The 23,343-nt window shown below is 35.9% G+C and overlaps 1 protein-coding gene across 2 annotated transcripts in view; it reads left to right on the top strand.

Annotated features, from left to right (window-relative positions):
- RBM46 (RNA binding motif protein 46) overlaps positions 1–23,014 on the top strand; it is a 62,171-nt gene extending 39,157 nt beyond the window's left edge. The window contains exons 4-5 of one of the 2 annotated variants that reach the window (XM_006884455.1): positions 7,125–7,184; positions 20,950–21,100. In XM_006884455.1, coding sequence (XP_006884517.1) covers positions 7,125–7,180 — 56 coding nt within the window. In that variant the 3' untranslated portion in view covers positions 7,181–7,184; positions 20,950–21,100. Of the gene's footprint in view, positions 1–7,124; positions 7,185–20,949; positions 21,101–22,058 lie in introns of those variants that run through there. The other variant, XM_006884454.1, reaches the window with a different exon arrangement.
- Positions 23,015–23,343: the final 329 nt, after the last annotated feature.

The following is a 23,343-nucleotide window of genomic DNA, read 5'->3' as shown; positions in this document are numbered from 1 at the left end:
GGGTGGAGGGACGGTGCAGGAGAGGAAGGCCCTCTATGAAGTGGATTGATTCAGTGACTGGGATAATTGGGATGGGAGTGTCGGAGACAGTGTGATTGGCACAGTACAGAGCGGAATTTAGGGCTTTTGTACATAGGGTTGCTATGAGTCGCAAGCGACTCGATGGCACATAACAACAACAACAACCAACAGTGAATAAGGGTTCCAATTTCTCCACAACCTCGCCAGTATTTGATGTTTGCTGTTCTGATAAAGTTTGCTTTCTTACTGGGGTGAGTGGACATGTTGCAAGGAGAGACAGGTCTTTGGAGAGGGACATCATGCTGGGTAGAGTACAGGGACAGTGCAGGAGGGGAAGACCCTGTATGAGGTGGATTGATTCAGTGACTGGGATAATCGGGATGGGTATGTCAGATGCAATGCGATTGGCACATGATAGAGCGGGGTTTAGGGCTTTTGTACATAGGGTCGCTATGAGTTGCAAACGACTCGACGGCACATAACAACAACAACTGGGGTGAGATGATATGTCAATTGTTTTGATTTGCATCTCTGTTAGAGCTTGGGATTTTGATCATTTCTCATGTATTTATTTGCTATTTGAATGTCTTCTTCTGTGAAGTGTTTATTCATATCCTGTGTCCATTTTTTAACTGGGTTATTTATCTTGTTGTGGTCCTTAAGTATTTTATAAATTCTAGATATTAGTCCCTTGTCTGACATGTCATTACCAAATATTTTTCCCTATCTGTGGCCTCCCTTTTTACCCTGTTGGAGAAGTTTTTGCGTGTGCATAGAGGTTTGATTCTTAAAAGGTCCCAATCATCTATTTTATCCTTTCCTATTTGTAGATTTTTCAGGATGGTTGAAAGACTTTTTGTTGTGTATTAGGACTTCTAGAGTTCTTCCAAGCTTTTCTTTAATGAAGTTTATAGTTCTTGGTTTTAGTCGAGGGAGTCAGGTTTTCTTGCAATTTTTTTTTTTCAATTTTGGAGATGTTGTGTTAGAGATGATTTTTTTTTTTTTTTTTGCCTTTTGATGTTGTTGTTTATTGCTATAAATTGACCCCTGAGTACTCCTTTGGTTGTTTCCCAGAGGTTTTGGTAAGTTGTGTTTTCATTGTCATTTGTTTCAAGAAATGTTTTAATTTCATTTTTTTATTTCTTCTTGTACCCACTCATGTTTAAACAAGGTTTTATTCAATTTCCAAATGTATGTTTTTTTTTCACCTTTATCCTCTTGTTATTCTAATTTTGTAGCATTGTGATCTGAGAAGAAGCTTTTTATTATTTCTTTGTTTTTTAATCAATTGATTCTTCCCTTGTGGCCAAGATGTAATCTATTCTGGAGAACGTTCCATGAACATTGGCGAAGAAGGTATACTGTACTTTTTTGGGGTGCATTAGCCTATAAATATCTGTGAGATCGAGTTGGTTTATTGTGTGATTTACTTCTTCAGCATCTCTGTTGAGTCTCTTTCTGGTAGTTCTATCTTTTCTTGAGAGGGGTGTATTGAAGTTTCCTTGTTCAATTTTGTTAATGTTTATTTTATATATTTTGCAGGTCTATAGTTTGGTGCATAGATATGTATTATTGTTATGTCCTCGTGTTCTATTGACCCTTTAAGCATTATGTAGTGGCCTTCCTTGTCCTTTGTGATGGTTTTTGTATTGAAATTTATTTTATCAGAGACTAATATTCCAATATTAAAAAATATCCTGAATTTTTCTGGTTGCCATTTGCTTGGTATATTTTTCTCACTTTTTTATTTTTAGTCAATCTTTATCTTCACTTTTCAGGGTGTCTCTTGTAGACAGCATATTGATGAATTTTGTTTTTATTAATCCAGTCTGCTACTCTTTTTCTCTTCAGTGTTGGATTTAAACCATTCATATTTAGTGTGATTATTGAGAGGCACGGTTTTATTGCTATAATTTGTTGAGTTCTTTTTGGTTTTGTTGCTCGTTACTTTGGTCCATCCTGCTTTCTGTGGCACCTCTCTCAGAAGGACGTCTCTCAGTGTCTCCTGCAACGTTGGTCTTGTTTTTACAAACTCCTTTAGGTTCTGTTTTTCTGGGAATATCTTGATCTCTCTTTCATATTGATGGACAATTTTGCCGGGTACAATATTCTTGGTTGGTAGTTGTATTACTTTGTCTTCTTGCGCACATAGTTTCTGCTGAGAAATCAGAACTTACCCTTATTTGCTCTCTCTTATAGGTTTCTCCTGGTTTCTCCCTCCCTGTTTTCAGAGTTCTCTCCTTATCTTTGATTTTGGCAAATTTGACTGATATATGGGTGGGCCGTTCCCAGATTGCATTGTCATTTTTATACATTATTAAATATGGTTTTCTGTTGTGTTTTTTTAGGATTTCTCTATGTTAATTTTTAATATTTATTTATGTATTTAGTATTTCTTTATTTTGTTCTTTTTTCCGCTACATAGTCAGGCTTCCATTGATTGTTTTGGAAAGGGTAGAAGGTCAGCACAAGACAGTAGGACACTGGATGAGATGGATTGATACAGTGACTGAGGCAATGGGGGCAGATGTGTCAGAGACAGTGAAATTGGCTGAAGATAGGGCTGAGTTTATTGCGATTGTTCCAAGGGTTGTAATCAGTTCAATGGCACCTAATAACAATACCACCAAAGAAAACAAATATTTTATGTGGTGTCCATATGATTTTAAAATTATCCCAATTTTTGTGTCCTGAATGGCTTTTTTATTCACTTTACTGTTTTTTTTAATTTAATTTACTTATTTTTACTTGATTTTCAGTTAACTTTTGAATGAATTTTTAACTAGATTGACAGTAATTTTTCTTTTACCCTTGATATTAATATCTTTCTTGTGACTTCCATTGTTTTTCAGCAATCATTCTCATTGTTTTTTTCTTTGCCTATATTCTTTATTCACCTGGATACTTTTAAATTTTTTGTGTGTGATTTTCTTAAGTTTTACTGTGATTAATATATGTATGGTCTTTTTATTAGTTTTTCTTTGATTTGACACTTTCATCACTTTAAAAAACTGTAATCAGTTGTGCTCATGTCAAGCCTGTAGATCAACCAGGATGGAATCATTTAAATAGAACAAGGGGTACATGGTGCATATTTTAAAATCAGGAAAAGTGTGTGTTAGGGTTATATCCTTTCTCTCTACCTATTCAGTCTGTATGCTGAGCAAATTATTTAAAATGCTGGACTATGGGAATAAAATTATGGCGTAAGAATTTGGAGGAAGACTCATTAACAACCTTCATTATGCAGATGATGCAACGTTATGGCTTGGAGAAAGTGAAGACTTGAAGCACTTGCTGAAGAATTTCAGAGACAGCCACCTTCCCTATAAATCACACTTCAGCATAAAAAAATCCAAACAGCAAATGCCCCAATAACTTCACCACTGGACTGATTATTAGGCAACATTATGAAAGATGGAGGAAATACTAAAGTTGTCAAGGATTTCCTTTTTTTTTTATCCACAATAAATACCCATGATAACAGCAGTCAAGAAAACAAAAGACTTGTTAAATTTGGGAAAATTTGTTGTCATAGACCTGTTTAATATGTTATAAAGCTAGTTTGTTAGTTTGAAGACTGAGGTGCATTTGATCCAAGTTATGTTATTATCAGTTACTTCCTATGCATTGAAAGTTGAACAGTGAATAAGGAAGACTAAAAAAATTGCTGCCTTTGAATTGTGGTGTGGATAAAATATTGAATATTCTATGAGCTTCCAAATATAGAAGAAGGTATGGAGATAGAACACATGCCTGGTGTACACCCTTTCCGATTTTGAGGCATGTAGTGTTTCCTTGCTCTATTCTGACGAGTGCTGCCTGGTCCAAGTATAGGTTTTGCATTAGCATGATCAAGTGTTCTGGGATTCCCATTCTTCTCAGAGTCAGCCACAATTTGTTGTGATCCACACAGTCAGACACCTTTGCGTAATCAATGAAACACAGATAGACATTCTTCTGGAACTACCTGCTTTCAGCCAATATCCATATAACATTATCTACAATATCCCAAGTACCACGACCCCTTTTAAGCCCAGCCTGTACTTCTGACAGTTCTCTGTTGATATGCTTTTTCAGTCGTTTTTGGATAATCTTCAGCAGAATCTTGCTTGCGTGTGATATTTATGATATTGTTTGATAATTTCCACACTCTGTTGGGTCACCTTTCTTTGGAATAGGAATATAGATCTCTTCTAGTCAGTTGGCCAGGTGTTTGTCCTCCAGATTTCTTAACACAGCTTGGTGAACACAATTAGGGCAGCATCTGTTAGTTGAAATATGTCAATTGGTATACCATCTATTCCTGGAGCCTTATTTTTTGCCAATTCCTTCAAAGCAGCTTGAACTTCTGCCTTCATCACCATAGGCTTATATGTTGTTTCATGAGATTCTTCTGTGTCTGCCAATTCCTTTTGGTACAATGACTGTATATTCTCTTTCCATCTTTTAATACTTCCTGATTCATTTAATATTCTGCCTAAAGCATCCGTGTGTGTGTGTGTGTGTGTGTGTGTGTGTGTGTGTATTGCGATGGGAAAGTTGGCTGTTAGGGCCCTTTCCAAAGTACTGAAGAGCAGTGGTGTGTCTCTGGAGACTAAGGTGCATCTGATACAGGCCATGGTCTTTGCAATCACTTGCTATGCATCAGAGAGCTGGACAGTGACTAGGGAGGATAGAAGGAGAATTGATGCCTTTGATTTGTGGTACTGGAGAAGAGTATTGAATATACAGTGGACTGCTAAGAAAACAAACAGATTCACCTGGAGAGGGTTAAACCATGCTGCTCCTTGGATGCAGGGATTCTGAAGCTTTGTCTGCCATACTTTGCCTGCAAGGAGGGACTGGTCCTTGGAGAATGACATCATTCTTGGAAGGATAGAGGGACAGCACAGGAGAAGAAGACCTTGTATGAGGTGGCTTGACTCCATGACTGGAGTATAATGGGGGGTGGGTGTGTCAGACAGTGAGACTGGCACAAGACAGAGCAGGGTTTAGGGCTATTGTACATAGAGTCCCTATCAGTTGCAGGCAACTCAATGGCATATAATAACAACAAGAACAACAACATGAACTGCCTAAATAGCAAATACACTTATTTTGGAAGAAGTACAACTGGAGTGTTCCTTAGAGGCAAGCTTGTTGAAATTTTATCTCACATATTGAGTGAAGGAGAGGAAGAACTTCAGTGAGCTTGATTGGCACAGTGACTGCAGCAGTGGGTATGAGCATGGTGTAGATTGTGAGGTTGATGAAGGTTAGGGCAAGATTCTAATCTCTTGTTAATAGGCCCACTATGAGTTGTGCGTGACTAGACATCGCTTAATAATATGCTTATTTTCAGGTACTACTTTTGTCTCATTTCCCTTTATGATTTATATATTCTTCATTTATCATCTCAATATTTTTGCTTATATAACAATAGTAAAGGAAAGTCTCTCCAACTATTTTGTGCATTATTGAATTGAAATGCATGACAGCAATGTTTTGGAACATTCCTTCCCTTGAGGAACTGGGCTACTCTATGAAGGACGATCTGACATTAGGTTTAGAAAACTCCTCAATTGCTTGCATTGTGCAGATGATACAGCCTTACTTGCTGAGAGTAAAAATGATTTGAAGCACTTGTTGAAGATGATCAAAGATTACAGCCTTCAATATTGGTTGCATTCCAGCATAAAGAAAGCAAAAATCCTTAGCACTATGACCAATAAGAATAATTGTGATAGGTGGAGCAAAGATTGCATTTGTCATTGATTTAATTTTCCTTGAATCTACAATCAACATCCTTGGTATACCAGCAGTCAAGAAATCAAAAGACATGTTGCCTTGGGAAAATCTGTTCATAGGACCTCTCCAGTGTTCTGAAGAGCAACAATGTCAACTTAAAGACAGCTGGTCCCTGATCCAAGCTATGATCTTTTCAGTTACTTTCTATGCATTTGGAAGTTGGACATTGTAAGGATGATTGAGAAGAATTGACACCTTTGAGTTGTGTTATTAGAAAAGAATATGGAATATCCCATGGACTACCAAAAGACTTACATGTGTTTCCTGGAGGAAGTGCAACGAGGGTCCTTCTAGAGGCAGAGAGGGTGAAACTGTGTCTCTCATACTTTGGACATGTTATCAGGAGGGGCTAGTCCTTGGAAAAGGATATCATTTTGGAAATGGTGGAGAGTTCGGAAAAAAAAAAACAACACCCTTCAACAGGATAAATTGACTCAGTTCCTGTAACCAAGGACTTGAGCACATTCAAGATGATAAGGATGGTGGTGCAGGCCAGGGCATGTTTCAGATCTGTCTATAGGGTCATTATGAGTTGTAGGTGACTCGATGTCACCTAACAGCAGCCACTAAAATTAATGATTGAACAATGCAGCTTTGTAGTATAGTTAAAGTAGGCTTCAAATAGATGTAATTTAGCTATTATCGAGTAAAATATATTTCACCCCTTAATATTCTGGATATCTATCTCTTTTCATGGAAGAAAGTTGGACAGTCTCTTCCCATGTGATTAACTGCTTTTGAAAACTGGCTGGAAGGTCAGTAATGGGTTATTTCCACCTTGATGGTACGCAACAATGACACCACTTTAATATAGGAAGGAAGTGTCTTTTCATATTTAAATCAGCTGCATCTTACTCAAGATTTCTATTTTTAAATGAACTGGAATGGGACTGGCTACCAGTATGAGAGAAGTTTGGACAGTCTCCTCTCTTGTGATTTACTGCCTCTGAAAACCTGCTGGAGGATCTGCTGTCAGTTACATAACAACAACTTACCAGAAGTTTGCCCACATCCATTATTTTTAAAATCCCTTTATTTTATTATTAGTGGGTTAGTTCTTCTTGTCCACTAATAATAAAGTGTTTAAAAATACATATTATTTTAATTCTGATCAAAATACATCCTCTTTGCTTGTCTTTGCAGAACTTCAGAACAATAACTGTTTATGACTTGGTTATTTTTCTCTTAATTCCCATCCCACCATCTGTTAGTTAAAAGTAATTTTGACTAAAATTATCAAGGGCTCCATGCACTTCTAAGATAGGAATACATTATTCTAAAGATCAATTCTTTTCTGTCTCCACTGCTTACAGACAGGGAACACAATCTCTTCAGCCTGGACCTGTGTAGAAGAATTTGGAGAAAATGAACAGGTAAGAAAAAGTCTTTGGGGGTTATTTTTTTTTTATTTGGTTTTGAGAAAACCACTTATAATTATTCTTATGGTTGTAAGGAAATAAAGATTTTTCAGTAAACCCTTAGGTAGTATTTTGATATCTGTAACTCTAAGTTTCAGCAAATTTAGCAAAATGTTAGCAGTTGTCCTGGTTTCTGTGGCAGTCTCATAGCTTTTAGCTAGTATGCACATCTTAAACCACTGAGAGTAGATGTTGTATCACATGTAGTTTTACCAGCATTTCTGAAACTACCTAAAAATGGACTTGAGGTTTTGCAACCTTATTAACAAAACTATTGCTAGCATAATTAGAATGAAAACATTTTATTGTCTGAGACTCCTTTTTAACTTTTTGAACCATGGTTCCAAGAAAGATAAGCTTTTGTAGGAAGCTAAAGTGTTTTCTAGTTCCAGTAAATATTTTTACTCTCTTGAACTCATTATCACATCTATAAAGAAATAGGAAAAGTATTGGGATTCCCTGAGTAGCAATCATGTATTGGGTCTTTGAATTATATATACTTTGCCCTAGTATCTTCTTAGCCCCGACCCCCAAAAGGCATAGTGTACGAACTTTTTTTCTTCTTTCAAAGAGAAGTAATGATTGTGCTTATAAAACTGCTGTGGAGGTGGGGTGGGCGGGGAGAAGGGTGCAGCAATGAATGAATGGAATTCCAAAATTTCTGTAGATGTTCATTGAAATGAAAAATAAATAAATTAATTTAATAAAAAAAAACCCACAAAAAACCCCCACTGCTGTTTAAATTAAATTGTCCTGACCTTATATTTTTAGTTTTGTCAATTAGAGTATTACCTTAATAAGTACTTAATAAGTACTGAGTAAATATTAGGTTATTATTATGGATTAAAACTACACATCAAATGTTTATAAAAGCTAGCTGTATTATAATTGAAAGATAAGTAAAACTTGTAGAATTTCTCTCTCTTCTCAGACATTGATTTTCTCTTCATTTTTTTATCCATAGTTTTGTATGGTTGTTATTGTTAGATGCTATCAAATTTGTTCCAACTCCTAAGGAACCTCTTGAATGAAGCGTTGCCCAGTCTGTGCAATTGTTGGCTATGTGTGAACCCATAGTTACAGTCACTGTGTCAATATCCTCAAAGTCTACATAGTGAGCTACAGCTTTCTAGCTATCCTGAATTATATATTGCTGCAGCTCAGATTTGAACTTTCCTTCTTGCACTGCTGTGTCTTTTCAGATTGCTTTGGAAGCTATCATTAAGAAGTTCCTTGACACAATTATTATTACCCCATTAATACAGTAACACTTGGACTCTGTAAATGTGGTTTACTTGGTTTCTTCAGTTTTTTAATCAGCAGCTAAATTTATATAGTTGCTTGCTATTTTTACATTTGAGTCTCTTAAAATTGTTTATTTTGTTATTACTTGACCTCTAAAGTAATTTGAGTTTGTAATTGGTGTGTTCAAAATATCTGAAGAACTTTTCTCTTCATGGTTATATGTCTGTGTGTTTTAATGTTTCCTAATTATGTGTCATCTTTATAATTCTTCTCAAAGAAAAAAAATAATAAAGGACATGTTAACATAAAATAATAAAGGCAAAGGAAGACACTGGAAAGAGCAGAAGAGTAAATGCTATTACATATGCAGCCTTCCAGTAATACTAAGTTATAAGTGAATACATGAATGGACTCTCAAGCTGAATCGCAGTGGGAAGGATAATGGGATTACACTTTGAAAAGATAGAAGCTTAATAGAGGATATTTCTACATATGTATTTAAATGAACTAGATCCATGAGTGTAGTAGAGGACACAGAGGGTAAAGTTGTGCCATTCAGAAGCACCTGAAGGGATAGATCAATCGGCTTGTGGTCTCAAACCCATAATTTTGGGATATAATCAAGCCCAAGTGGCATAACATTGTCCACAAAGACTGTTTTATATCCCACTTTGGAGAGAGTGACTTGGGTCTTAATAGCTTGTGAGAAACCATCTAAGATACATCAATTGGTTTCCCCTAGTCCAGAGCAAAGAGTAAAGAAAACCAAAGCCACATGGAAATAGTCCAAAGGACTAATGGGCCATGTTGAGAATAATGCTGGCCATTGGTTTGATGGATGCGCCCTTACATTCCTTTATGGAATATTCCTTCTATTCCTGTTTTGCTGAACATTTTTATCAAGAGTGAGTGTTAGATTTTGTCACATGCCTTCCCTTGCAACCTCCCCCCCCCCAATTTGGTTTATCGTATGGTTCTTTAATTTTATTTATATAGTAAGTTATGTTGGTTGTCAATCAGCTTTGCATATCTGGTATAAATTGCCCTTGCTCATGATTTTTTTTTAATGTGTCCTTGAATTCTTAGCTAGAATATTTACATATAAACAAAAAAAATTAAGGGAGTTTATAAAGAGCAGACCAAGTCTATAAGAAATAGCAAATGAATAGTCAAGTGGGCTGAAAAAGGAAATCTTTTCAGATGGATTTTCACAGTTCAGTGAAGTAGCCAGTAGTTCAGTAAATGTGTTGCTAATGGAAGGGTTTAAATTCATCTGTTCTACTGGTGAAAGATGAGTTGATCTCCTTGCATGGAGATTGATAGCCTTGGAAATGCCAAGGAGAGTCACTATTAAGTCTGAATTGACTTGACAGTGGTGGCTAAAATGAAATAAAGGAGCTCTGCTGGTACAGTGGTTAAGCATTTGCTTATAAAACTGCTAAGTGTGCTGTTCCAATCCACCAGCTGCTTTATGGGAAAAAGATGGGCAACTTACCTCTTTTAAAGATTTATAACCAGGAACTATAGAGAAGTTCTACTCAGTCATATATTGTTGCTGTAAGTCTGAATTGACTTATTGTATACAGCCTTGATTTTTTTATTAAGGTGAAACTAAGTCACAAAAACTGTACTAAATGCTCCTCTTGGAAAATCATAATGTCTGTTAGCATATAGTGCAATCACCTTTATAGAGCACCTGTTAAACACCTAAGTTACTCTTTTTTAATTTTTCCCCTGATGAGCATTTGGCTAAAGGATTCTTGTTTTGAAGTACTTAAGTGATACGAAAATGTGGGTTGAGAAACTGAAGTTAATTTAAGAAACATTTGAATTTGTTTTATTGGTTATTGATGTATAACTGAAGCAAAATAAAATATACGTATTTAAAGAATACAGTTGAATCAGTTTTGACATAGTAAAATTCTGTGAAACTGTCACTTCAGTTCTTTTACTCTTCTCTCAAGCATATGGCTCTGCTTCCTGTTGTACATTATTTTGTGAGTTTTTCTTTTTTAATTTGAAAAGATTATTTAAAAAAATTTAAATTATAATGTGTAAATAGTTTAAAAGTTCTGACAAATCTTTGTTCATAATAGTTGTCATAAGACTTTGGAAGTTTCATAGAAAACGACAAAGCTCAAATTATCCTTATAAAATTGTTTGTGAAAAAATGTGTTGTAAATAAAAAAAAATAGTTTAGGAACCAGATAATAGCTTTCCAAAATTGAATCTGAAAAGCATTGCTTTAGTAAAAATAAACTGAGAGCTAACAAACCAGTAGTATGTCTTAAGGAAATAGTCACAAGCAGTAACCTGCTTTCTCTCTTATCTAATCACCTATTACTAATATTAACATATTCATAGTTGTCTACAAAACTTGCTGATATGTGTTCCAGTCAGAAGTTTTTTCAAATTAGCAGGGTTGGGGTTTTTTTTTTTTTTTTTTTTTTTTTTAGATTTTAGTGAAAGTTTATAAAGAACCTGAATTTCCATTCATTCATTGTTGGAGGACATTTTTCTCCTTGTCCCCCCCTCCCTCCCAGTTTGCTTTTTTCTTTGGAAAAAAGTTTTTTCAGTGTTACACAGTCCCCCCCACCCCCAGACCACTTTACTATGCATCTCTTATTCTAGACTCTTGTCATGCTGGTAATACCTAATCATGTTTCTTTTATACAGTTCTCTCCCTTGTCTGTTTCAATGAAGTGTACATTATTTATCCCTTTTCTTTGTTTTCCCCAACCCCCATATCAGTCTTGTTTCATAATAGTGGCATTGTGCAGTATTTGTCTTTTTGTCTGAGCTGTTTCACTCAGTGTAATGCCCTCCATGGTCACCCATTTTGTGTATTTCATAAGTTCTTTGTTTTTCAGTGCTGCATAATATTCCATTGTGTGAATATACTCCAGCTTATCTATACATCCATTTGTTGATGGGCACTTGGGCTATTTCCAGCTCTTTGCTATAGTGAACAAAGCAGCAATAAACACGGGTGTGCATATATCTGCTTGGGTGGAAGTTCTGGTTTCTTCAGGATATATTCCTAGTAGTGGAATTGCTGGGTCAAATGTTATTTCTATTTGCACATTTTTGAGAAAGCGCCATACTGCCTTTCATAGTGATTTGCACCATTTTACACTCCTCCCAACAGTGAATAAGGGTTCTGGTTTCTCGGCAAGCTTGCCAGCATTTGATGTCTGCTGCTCTGTTAAATTTTGCTATTTTTACTGGGGTGAAATGATATCTCCTAGCTGTTTTGATTTGCATCTCTCTGAGAGCTGGGGATTTTGAATGTCTCTTCATGTGTTTGTTTGCCATCTGAATGTCTTCTTTGGTAAAGTATCTGTTCATATCCTGTGTCCATTTTTCATTTGGGTTGTTTATCTTGTGCAAACTAGCAGTTTTGAAAATACTTTCCTCCTCTGTTTTTTGTATTTAGGTCCTTGATTATCCATACTGGGACAGAAAATATGGACTGACAAATAATAAATAATTCTATTTAAATGATATTTTATATGTATATTTAAAATTGTCGCTGTGTTTGAACTCAGGAAATTTTATGTTCTGGGAATGTATTGTTGTGTTGTTGTTGTTATGTGTTGTTGAGTCACTTATGACTCATAGTGACCCTATATACAAGAGCCCTAACTCCTGCTTTATCCTGTGCCAACCTCACTGTCTCTGACAAACCTATACACCTACTCTCACTACCCCAATCATGGAATCGATCCATCTCATCGAGGGTCTTCCTCTCTTGCACTGTCCCTCCATTCTCCCAAACAAGAAGTCCCTCTCCAAGCCTGGTCCCTTCTTGCATCATGTCCAAAGTATGTCAGATGAAGCTTCAGAATCCATGATTCCAAGGAGCAGCCCGGCTTCACCCTCTCCAGGACAAGCCTGTATGATCTCCAGCAGTCCATGATATATTCAACACTCTTCTCCAGCACCACAGCCCAAAGGCATCAATTATCTTTCTGTCATCCCTAGACATTGTCCAGCTTTTCGATGCATAGCACACAGTTGTGAAAACTATAGCCCGGATCAGATACACCTTAGTATCCAGGCTGATGTTGCTCTTCAGTACTCTGGAGAGGCCCCTAACAGCTGCCTTTCCAAATGCAATTAGTCTCTTTATTTCCTGGCAGCTGGTACCAAGAGTGTTGACTGTGGAGCTAAGCAAACTAAAACTGTTAACTATACCCATCTCTTTACCATCCATACTGATGCTGCCAGTTGGTCAGCGGTGAGAATCTTTGTCTTCTTGATTTCAAGGTTCAGTCTATATTGAAGGCTGCAGTCCTTGACCTTCTGCAGCAAGCGCTTCAGGTCCTCCTCAGTTTCAGCAAGCAGGGTTGTGTCACCTGCATAACGCATGTTGTTGATGAATCTCCCACCAATCCTGATGTCACATTCCTCCTCATATAGCCCAGTGTCCTGGATGATCTGTTCTGCATACAAATGGAAAATGTCTGGAGACAGAATACATCCCTGGCGGACCCCCTTCCCAGTTTTGAACCATGCAATGTCTCTTTGCTCTGTTCTGATGACTGCCTCTTGGTGGTTTTATTGAAAGATAACTTTTGAGTATGATTGAATGTTTAAACTTGAATTAGTAAAATGGTAAAGTTAGGAATTTATTTTCCAAAAAATTCAGTTTTGATTCCTTAGAAATTTGAAGAAATGTTTCATTATATATGAAAATTTGGAGAAATGTATTTCAGGGATTAAAAGATAGATGCTTCACTCCTATGTACTGCTGTTAAAATGGTTTAGCTGACTTGGAAAACAGTTTTGCTAGTTCCTCAAAAAGTAAAACACACACTTATCATATCACCCAATAATTCCATTCCTAGTTATTTACTCAAGAGAATTAATACATAGTTCTGTGCAAAAATTTGTACACATATGTTCATAGAGGCATTATTCATCATAAAATGTTACAAGCTCAATGTCCATCACCTAATGAATGGATGAACAAAATAGGGCATATTCATATAAAAAATAATATTCTGGCAGAAAAAACATGGTTGAAAGCGAGCCACAAAACAAGAATTGTTTGATTGAATTTATATGAAATAACTCTCATGGCCTCCTGCTAAGAGGCTGTGCTACAGTCCCAAGGGTGTTTAATTCCAGTTCACCAGCTGCGCCTCCTGTGCTACTACTGCCTCTGAATACTCAACAGCACACAGCACTATTTAAAAAAGATGAGTAGTTGTTGGGCGAGAAGGAAAAATGTGGGGAGTGATTGCTAATAGATAAAGAGTTTTCTTTTAGAGTGATGAAAGTGTTCTGGAATTAATAGTGATATATACTACCAAATTTTATAAGTTAAAATGTGCTGAAAGTAAAAGAAATCACGTAGCTAATAACAAGAAGAAAGTAACCAATTATGCAGAAAATACAGCTTCGAATGGATTTTTTCCTAAAGAATGTCTAGTCAGAAACAAATAGCTAACTTTAATATGAGATGACATTTTCTCTGAACTCACTTTAAATCCTGAGTATATCAGCTAAAAAAAATAATCTGTGATATTTGTGTTAAGATAGGGAAGATGATTTTATTAACAAAAGAAAATAAGAAATTGTAAGTCAGCATACTCATTGCTTCCTTCATGTTGGCAGTATTCACTACTGGATTGTTTCTTGTATTGGACTGAGAAAGGTATGAGACATTACTACATTACTACACATCAAGTGTAGCATAGTACTAGACTACAATCAAGAGGGAAAATGAGCAGTCTACTCTTGTGTGATATAGAGCCTCACACGCCTGCTGAAGGGTCAACTATTGAGTCTTGACATCAGTGAGTGAGAGAGACAGCAGACCTGGCTGGTGTGTGGTGTATATGCAACCTGTCTTTTACATTTGTTCCTCTGTCAGTGTGGTGCAATGGTTATTATTCTAGATACAGCTTTAGGATCTAAATTTCAGGCTTCTCTTAGCTATTACTCCTTAATAAAGTTTAATACATAAGGTTAAGACTGTTTTTCATTCTTAATGTCGATTAAATTTAATATATTAAAACATTTGTAGTACTTTAAGAAAGAGTAAATCATAGAGAACTTTTTAAAAATGTTGTTGTTAAGTACCATCGTTCCATAGACGACTCATAGCAACCCTATGAACGAAAGACCTGAACACTTGTTTAACTTCCATCATTTCTCCATGTTCATGAAATTTCTGGAGGCAGCCTATTTCGGAAGTGCATGCCACTTCAGCTTCCAAACTTGTTTTAATTGGAGAGCTCCACCAAACACTCTCCACCATGGGTAACCATTATCGCATTTGACACATCAGTGTCACCGTGTTCAGCATCACAGCAACCACGAGTTACCTCTGTACGGCAAGTGTACAGACCAGTGCTGTACCACTCAGAAGAATGTTTGACCAAAACCAATTAAAACCAGGTCTGAGGGCTGCTATTAAAATCATCCACCTATGGCTTGGTAGTATATCTTTCTATCTACTATGCCAACAGAGCTGTCTGTATGTTGTTGTTAATTGTTGTTAAGTGCCATCAAGCCATAGATGACTCATAGCAACCCAATGAATGAAAGACCTGAACACTTGTGTAAATTTCATCGTTTGTCCACGTTCATAAGAATTTCCAGAGGTAAGCTATTTCAGAAGTGGATGCCCCTCCTCAATAATTTTTTGGTGCCATTGTGTTAATTACTACTCAGGGATTCTGTGAACAATTCTCACCCTACCCTGAGCCAATCTGTCCTCAGACATGTCTGCCCCATTGCCAAAGTAATTGTGTCAGTCCATTTCATTCAAGGTCTTCCTCTCATATTATGCTGACCCTGTATCCTTCTAAGCATAATGTCTTTCTTCAAGGAAATCCTACTCAGGGGGAAATAACATTTTCCTAGAAATAGGAATGCTAATTTTTTAGCTAATTCTTTTTTCCAGTCATCAGAAGAAGTAGAATTCTATACCTTGTTGTGATTAATGAACCAGATGTTCAAATGAGAAACTTCTCAGATTTCAATCTTATTTCCATTTATGATTTTGATAAAAAATGAATTTTAAAAAGTAGAATCAACAGTTAAAAACATAAAAAAACTAATAAAATTATCAAAAGATTTAAGCAGTCATTTTGCCAAAGAAACACCAAAAGGGTAATAAGTCAAACAGGGAATTCCAATTAAAACCATAATAAAATTTCATCTCATATTCATTGTTGTTGTTGTTGTTGTTATGTGCCGTTGAGTTGCTTTAGACTCATAGCTACACTTTGTACAATAGTCGTAAACTCTGCTCTGTCCTGTGCCATTTGCACTGCCTCTGACACACCCATCCCGCTTACCCCAGTCACTGAATCAATCTACCTCATCGAGGATCTTCCCTTCCTGTGCCGTCCCTCCACCCTCCCAAGCATGTTGTCCCTCTCCAAGGACCTGTCTCTTCTTACAACATGTCCAAAGTATGTCAGATGAAGCCCCAGAATCCTTGCCTCCAAGGAGCAGCCTGGTTAAAATGAAAGACTGGCAGTGGTGAATGTTGATGAGATTATGGAGTATCTGGAACTCTTACTATTTTACTGGTATGGATATAAAATGATTACATTGGAGAACTATTGGGCTGTGTCTTAGCTACACTGTGATAAATAGTTCACTTGTAGGTATTAAAACAAATTCATAATCATATTTGCATACAAATACATGTAGCACCTTTATTTATAGTTGTTGTTGTTGTTATATGCTGTCTTGTTGCTTGCAACTCATAGTGACCCTATGTACAGAAGCCCTAAACCCTGCTCTATCCTGTGCCAGTCTTAACAGTCTCTGATACACTTACCTCCATTACCCCAGACACTGAATCAATCCATCTCACCGAAGGTCTTTCTCTCTTGTCCTGTCCCTCCAGACTCCCAAGCATGATGTCCCTAAGGACTGATCCCACCTTGCAACATGTCCACAGTATGTCACATGAAGCTTCAAAATCCTTGCCTCCACGGAGCAGCCTGTCTTCACCCTCCCCAGGATGAACTTGTTTGTTCTCCTAGCAGTCGATAGTATGTTCAATATTATTCTCCAGCACCAGAGATCAAAGGCATCAATTCTCCTTCTGTCGTCCCTAGTCATTGTCTAACTTTCTGATGCATAGCAAGTAATTGCAAAGACCATGGTCTGTATCAGTCTCCAGACTGACATTGTTGCTCTTCAGTACATTGAGAGGTCTCTGCCAGCAGACTTTCCAAATGCAATTCATCTTTTCATTTCCTGGCTGCTGGTACTAAGAGTGTTGATTGTAGAGCCAAGCAAACTGCAGCTGTTAAAAATTGCAGTCTCTTCAAGATCTGTCATGATGCTGCCAATTGGCCCAGTGGTGAGAATCTTTTTCTTGATATTTAGCTTCAATCCATACTGAAGGCTACAGTTCTTGACCTGCAGCAAGCACTTCATGTCCTCCTCAGTTTCAGCAAGTAGGGTTTTGTCATCTGCATAATGCAGTTTGTTGACGAGTCTGCCTCTGATCCTGATGCCACATTTCTCGTGATAGAGCCCAGCCTCCTGGATAATCTTTTCTGCATATAGATTGAAAAGATAGACATAGTACACATCCTTGGCATACACGTTTCCCAATTTTGAACCATACAGTGTTTCCTTGCTCTATTCTGACGCCTGCCTTCTAGTCCAAGTATAGATCTTGCATAAGCATAATCAAATGTTCTGGAATTCCCATTCTTCTCAGAGTATCACAGTTTGTTGTGATCCACACAGTCAAATGCCTTTACATAATCAGTGAAACACAGATAGACATGACTCTGATACTCTCTGCTTTCAGTCAAGATCCATCTAACATTTGGTGTAATATCCCTAGTACCATGGCCTCTTCTAAACCCAGCCTGCATTTCAGGCATTTCTCTTTTGATGTGCCGTTCCAGTCATTTTTGGATAATCTTCAGCAGAATCTTGCTTGCATGAGATATTATTCAATAATTTCCGTACTCTGTTGTATCACCTTTCTTTGGAATAGGACTAACTGATCTCTTCCAGTCAGTTGGCCAGGTGGTTGCCCTCCAGAATTCTTGGCACAACTCGGTGAGCACATTCAATGCAGTTTTTGTTTTTTGAAATATGTCAATTTGTATGCCATTGAACTTCATCACCACAGGCTCTTGCTCATACGTTGTTTCATGAAATTCTGTGTTTGACAGTTCCTTTTGGTACAATGACTACATACTCTTTCCATCTTCTTTTAATGCTTCCTGGATCATTTAATATTATGCCCAAAGCATCCTTAAATATTGCAGCTCGAGGCTTGGATTTGTTCTTCAGTTCCTTCAGCTTAAAAAATGCTGAGCAGTTCAGCCCTTTTGATTTTCTGACTCCAGCTCCTTGCACATTTCATTATAATACTTTCCCACAAAGCCCTTGGGAATCTTCTATTCACCTCCTTAATTTCTTCCGTTGCTTTGGCTTCTCGGTGCTCTAGTGCAAAATTCAGAGTTTCTTCTGACATCCATTTTGGTCTTTTTTTTCTGCTCTCTCTTTACAATGACTTTTTTGTATTCCCTCTCGATGGTATTCTTGATATCATCTGGTCTTCACACTTTAGTGACAATTTAAGTATTTATCTACAGTGGAATACTACTCAGCATCTTAAGAGACCTCTATGTCATTTTAGCACATGATAATCTGAGTTAATTATAGAAGTTGTGTTGATAGAAAGTTGCTGAATATATAAACATATGCTCCATGTATATCACTTCCAAGAACAAGGAAACTTTATCATGGTGCTAGACATTAGAAAGTGGTGTTCATGAGTAAAAGACTGTAGAGTAGAAGTGCACAAAGAAAGTTCTAAGTCTATGGATATATTTTATGTTTTGGGTGTTGATTTTACATGGATCTGTGTTTAGTTTTCAAAAGTAATTTGTTGTGTATAAATTCTTCCTCAATTTATAGTGTTAATTAAATACCACTTAGTGTAAAATTTAAATTCTGAAATTGGTTTTGTCTCATTTCCTTAATGAGGGAAAAGGGAGTACACATTACAGTTTTAGACAGACAGTATGATTGAAGAGTTCATTGGAGAGAAAAATCAGGGGGAGGGGTGGCAAGTAAGTATATGCTAGGATTTTAACTCATTTCCTAAAACTCTATGAGGCTTTATACGTTTTTATTTTTTATGATGTTGTTGTTATTAAGTGCCATCGAATCGTAGGTGACTCATAACGACCCTTTGAATGAAAGTCCTCACCACTTGCGTGACTGTCATCCTTTCTCCAGGTTCATAGGGTTTCCGGATAAAAAGTATTTCTTTTTATTCATTTTATTTATAATTATGCATTTTATCAATTAGCTTAATTTTAGAATGTATTGTCTACTTATCCAAGTTCTTGTGGGTTAGTCCATAGGAAATTGTGCTGCTGACTTCAGTCAGTGCAGTAACTGAGTGGAGGGTCTGCTGTAAATTGATTCTGATTCAGTGATGTGAGAGTTTGATAGTATACATGTTTTTCTTAATATAGTTATATTTTAAGAACACTTAAATTTTGAAATACTTGTAAAGCCTTAAGCTTATCTTTGAAACTTTTTGTTTCCTAATATTTTTAATAACTTGAGATTTTGTTCTCTCTCTTGATTATAAGTGGATGAATTAATAAAAAACAAACCCCAAACCATCCACTAACCCTGAGTCAGTTCCTTGTATTGATAACCTGCCATTGGGATTTTAAGGAGGTAAAACTCTATAGGAGTATGCTGTTCACCTCACTCTCATAAAGCAACTGTTGCATTTGAACCAATGATCTTTTAACTTAGCAACGTAGTATATACCATAACACCAAGGTTTCTAAAGTCGATTTGATCAACTTTGATTTGGTTTTATTTCTTTTTTTTTCATTTAATGTCCTTCAGGAATGCAGCACTGGATTATAGTCATGTGCCAGTGAGTTCATACTGACCAATAGCTGACCCTGCAGTGAGTTTTCAAAGGGTGTAAATGGCACAGGAAGAGGCTGTAAAAATTACTTTTTCTTCCACAGAACACTATGGGATTTGAACTGCATGTTTTGGGGATTGCAGTGCAGCTTTTTATTACTATCTACTGGGGGGAGGGTTGGTTTAAAATGAAAAAGCTTTTTAAAAGCCAATGTAATCTGTAAACTTCTATTTAGATCACGATAAAAGGGAGGAAAAGCTTTCAGTATAGAAATAGAGGTTTTTGCTTCTAAGCTCTGTTAGTACACTCACTTCCTTGAGAAGTCTTGTGAAAGTAATTTCTCTGTTTACATTGCTGATCGTGAAGAGATTGAGATAGTTAACAGTTTTAGTTTACTTGATTCTGCAGTCAACACTCTTGGTAACAGCAGCCAGGAAATCAGGAGATGAGTTGCATTAGGAAAGTCGGCTGTGAGGGACCTCTCAAGAGTACTGAAGAGCAACGATGTCATGCTGAAGACTAAGGTGCACCTGATCCAGGTTATAGTCATTGCAATTACGTGCTATGCATCGGAGAGTTGGACAGTGAATAGGGATGATAGAAGGAGAATTGATGCCTTTGAGCTGTGGTGCTGGAGAAGAGTATTGAATATACTATGGACTGCTAGGAGAACAAACAGGTTTGTCCTGGAGAGGGTGAAGCCAGAATACTCCTTGGAGTCAAGGATTCTGAAGCTTCATCTGACATACTTTGAGAATGTTGCAAGGAGAGACCGGTCCTTGGAGAGGGACATCATGTTTGGGAGAGTGGAGGGACAGTGCAAGAGAGGAAGACCCTTGATGAGATGGATCGATTCTGTGAGTAGAGTGGTGGGAATGAGTGTGTTTGAGACGGCGAGGTTGGCACAGGGTAGAACGGCATTTATGGCTCTTGTACATAGGGTCGCTGTGAGTCGCAAGCAACTCAGTGGCACATAACAACAACATTTGCTGATAAGGGAGTATTATCTATTGAATATAAACCCAGAGCCAATGTGATTTTTTTGTTCAATCCACTTATTATAAAGAAATGTAGCTGCAGAAATATATTAAAATGTTTCTTCTAAATAATGCTATAGATGATAACATGTTAAATTTTGGAAATGTATATGCATTATAGAGAAGTCATTAGTAAATTGACTTAAATTTGCTTCTTTATATTTGAGGGGAGGGAATCAATGTGAGATTGTTAAAAAATAGTTATTCCAAAATGCCATAGGGACAGTGATATTTCTATTCATACTCAGGTAAAGTGAGATCTCTTAAGAAAAGAAGAAAACTCACCTGTTAATACCTAGAATTTTTCTTTGATTGCTAAAAAAAGCTAGTGGAATCAAATAGTTTCTTGTCCTGTTTGGAAATAGTGCCATTATTTTAACTCTATTTATTTATGTCTTTCTGGTGTATGCTGCTTTTGTAGATAGTTACCATTCATAAAAAATAATAACATCATAAACTTATTCAAATTAGAGTTTTTACATTTCTAGAAATTAAGCCTATGTTTAACTGATTTTTCTCCCCATTTTCTTTTCTTAACTAGGTCCTTTCTGATGTTGCTTGACCTTACTCTCCTGCCGTTGATCTCATTCCTGTTGGCTAAACATATTATACCTCATGACAACATTAAGTTACTGCTCATATATTTTTTACCTTATTTATAGACCCAGGAAAATATTACAAGGGAAAACAACACTCCAACTAAATTTTAGATGACCAAATTTCCTTTCTTCCATTTCTAGATAACATCATAACTTTTATAATTAATTGTTTTAAATCCATTAACACCTTTGGCTTATTTTACACTAAAGAATATAGTTGAGGTTTTGGAAAACATAGGATTTACACATTTGGTCATTGATATACACACACACACACATATGCACTCTTTACAAATGCTACAATTAATGAAGCAGGAAATTATTGGCACGTAAGATGAATGTTTATTGTGGAACAGTAATATTTCAAATATAATTGTATTTTTAACAATTTGGTTTAATTTTGGGTATTTAAGTTGATAATGGTTTCTTGAAGTTTATTTTATAAAGATTTTTACTGTTTTATTGTACCAGTAGGATGCTAATGTTCAATTGGTGTGTTGAGTTGTATACTAGTTTATAGTAGTATCTAAATGATGAAATATTGGACAGCTACTTTACACCAAATATATATAAAGTCCAGGTGAATGTTCCTGCTGGTTTGATAGAGTTTCATAAAAGGAAGCAAATATGAATTGGCTGTTTTTTTAAGCTTTTTCTTCATGGATTACTCCTTAGCCTTAGAACCAGATTAAAGAGAAGTTTTATTGTGGAACAAACTAAATCAGTTTCTCTTTTTCTGTAATACAAAAAACAAAAAATATTAAAGGAAAACAGAAGCCCTTATGAAACAATAGACATCTGAAAATTCATTCTAGTAAGATCTCTGAAGCATCCTGTCAATGAAGGATATGTAATAGTGACTGGTAAAATTTAGGATTTACATTGTAGTGAATGCTGAAAACAGTCTTTGCCAACGATATAGTATCATCAGGAATTTGTAAGTTAGAACATTATGTTAAAATGTGATTATAGTTTTAATGCTTTGTCTCTTTGAATTAAATTTAATACCCATAAATATGTGCAGCATAATTGTTCATGTATTTATTTACAGACTACAATTTTCGTCACAGCTCAATAAATAGTCTTTTCCCTGTTAGTGCTACCCTCTCTTCTGGGACTCCCAGCGTGCTTCCTTATACTTCAAGGCCTTACTCTTATTCAAGCTATCCCTTGTCGCCAACAATATCATTTACTAATGGCAGCCATGTTGGACAGCGACTGTATATCTCCAGTCAGTCCTCATTCTTCTGAAGGAAATACTGTAAACGTTAGTATGAAAATTTATTTGTAAAGCATGCAATTTAAAATACTGTTTTATTTTAGAATCGGGTTTGCACATTTGGTTTTATAAAGATAAATGTATATTTATTTGAAAGAGGAAAGACATCATACAATTCTGAATAACATGCAGTTGTAAAACTTGTGGATGCAAAGTTTAAAAAGTTATTCAGTAGTTTTTCTTAATAAAGGTATAGTGAACTTCTGTTCTTTTTAAACTTTTGAAATTTAAAATGCTTCTAATTCCTGAGCGGGTATTAGAACTCAGAAGTTTTTGCTATTTTTGCATAATAACTTTACTAAATAGCACTTCATGGATATTAAAATACTTGTAGACATTGGTTACATGGGATTTGATTACCAAGGATCACTATCTGTATTGGAGATTAAAGCAAGTGTTTAACCAAAAGTAGCTATTATGTAAGAAAGAAATGATGAGGCAAAAAGATTAAGATGCAGATTTTATGCAGTGCAAAAGGAAAAACAGTCTACCATTGTGGTCCTTGAGACTAACTATAAATATTTTTGTTAATAATTATTTGTTATAGAATTATAATTTGATGTTAACTTATTTAAAGTTTTTATAGTTCTGCTTCATTTGAGTTTTTGATATTCATTGTTTAGTTGTTTGAGTAAGAAATGTTATGGTTTTTAATGTTCAAATCATGTGTTGTTTAATTTTTATACTTTAATTCAATGTCTTTGACATTAAATTTGTGATGTTTCTAATAAACATTTGTTTTGTCTTTATTAGAGTGCATAAATCTTTATTTCTCACCTTAATTACAGTGACATTTTCTTGAGAATAATTTATTTTAATAGGCATATAATCAGAGGCTTATTGTATTTGTGATACCAAATAAAAAGTCATTGTAGACAGAAAATTGTATTTTTGTAAAACAGCAGAAATTCTTTACAGGTGTCAGTATAAATATTTCCTCTTCTATCTACGTAATAATTCCAAGTCATTTTAATTATTTAATCTTCTAGTAAAGAGCCTTATGGCATATTGTGTTGCATATTGGGCTACTACACCATAGTATGGCAGTTTGAATTCA

The sequence above is a fragment of the Elephantulus edwardii genome, unplaced genomic scaffold (genome assembly GCF_000299155.1).
Source record: "Elephantulus edwardii isolate Elephantulus edwardi_28Jun2011 unplaced genomic scaffold, EleEdw1.0 scaffold00034, whole genome shotgun sequence".
NCBI classification, from domain to species: Eukaryota; Metazoa; Chordata; class Mammalia; order Macroscelidea; family Macroscelididae; genus Elephantulus; species Elephantulus edwardii.
The sequence above is the reverse complement of the archived record's forward strand: the minus strand, read 5'-3'. Positions and strand labels throughout refer to the sequence as shown.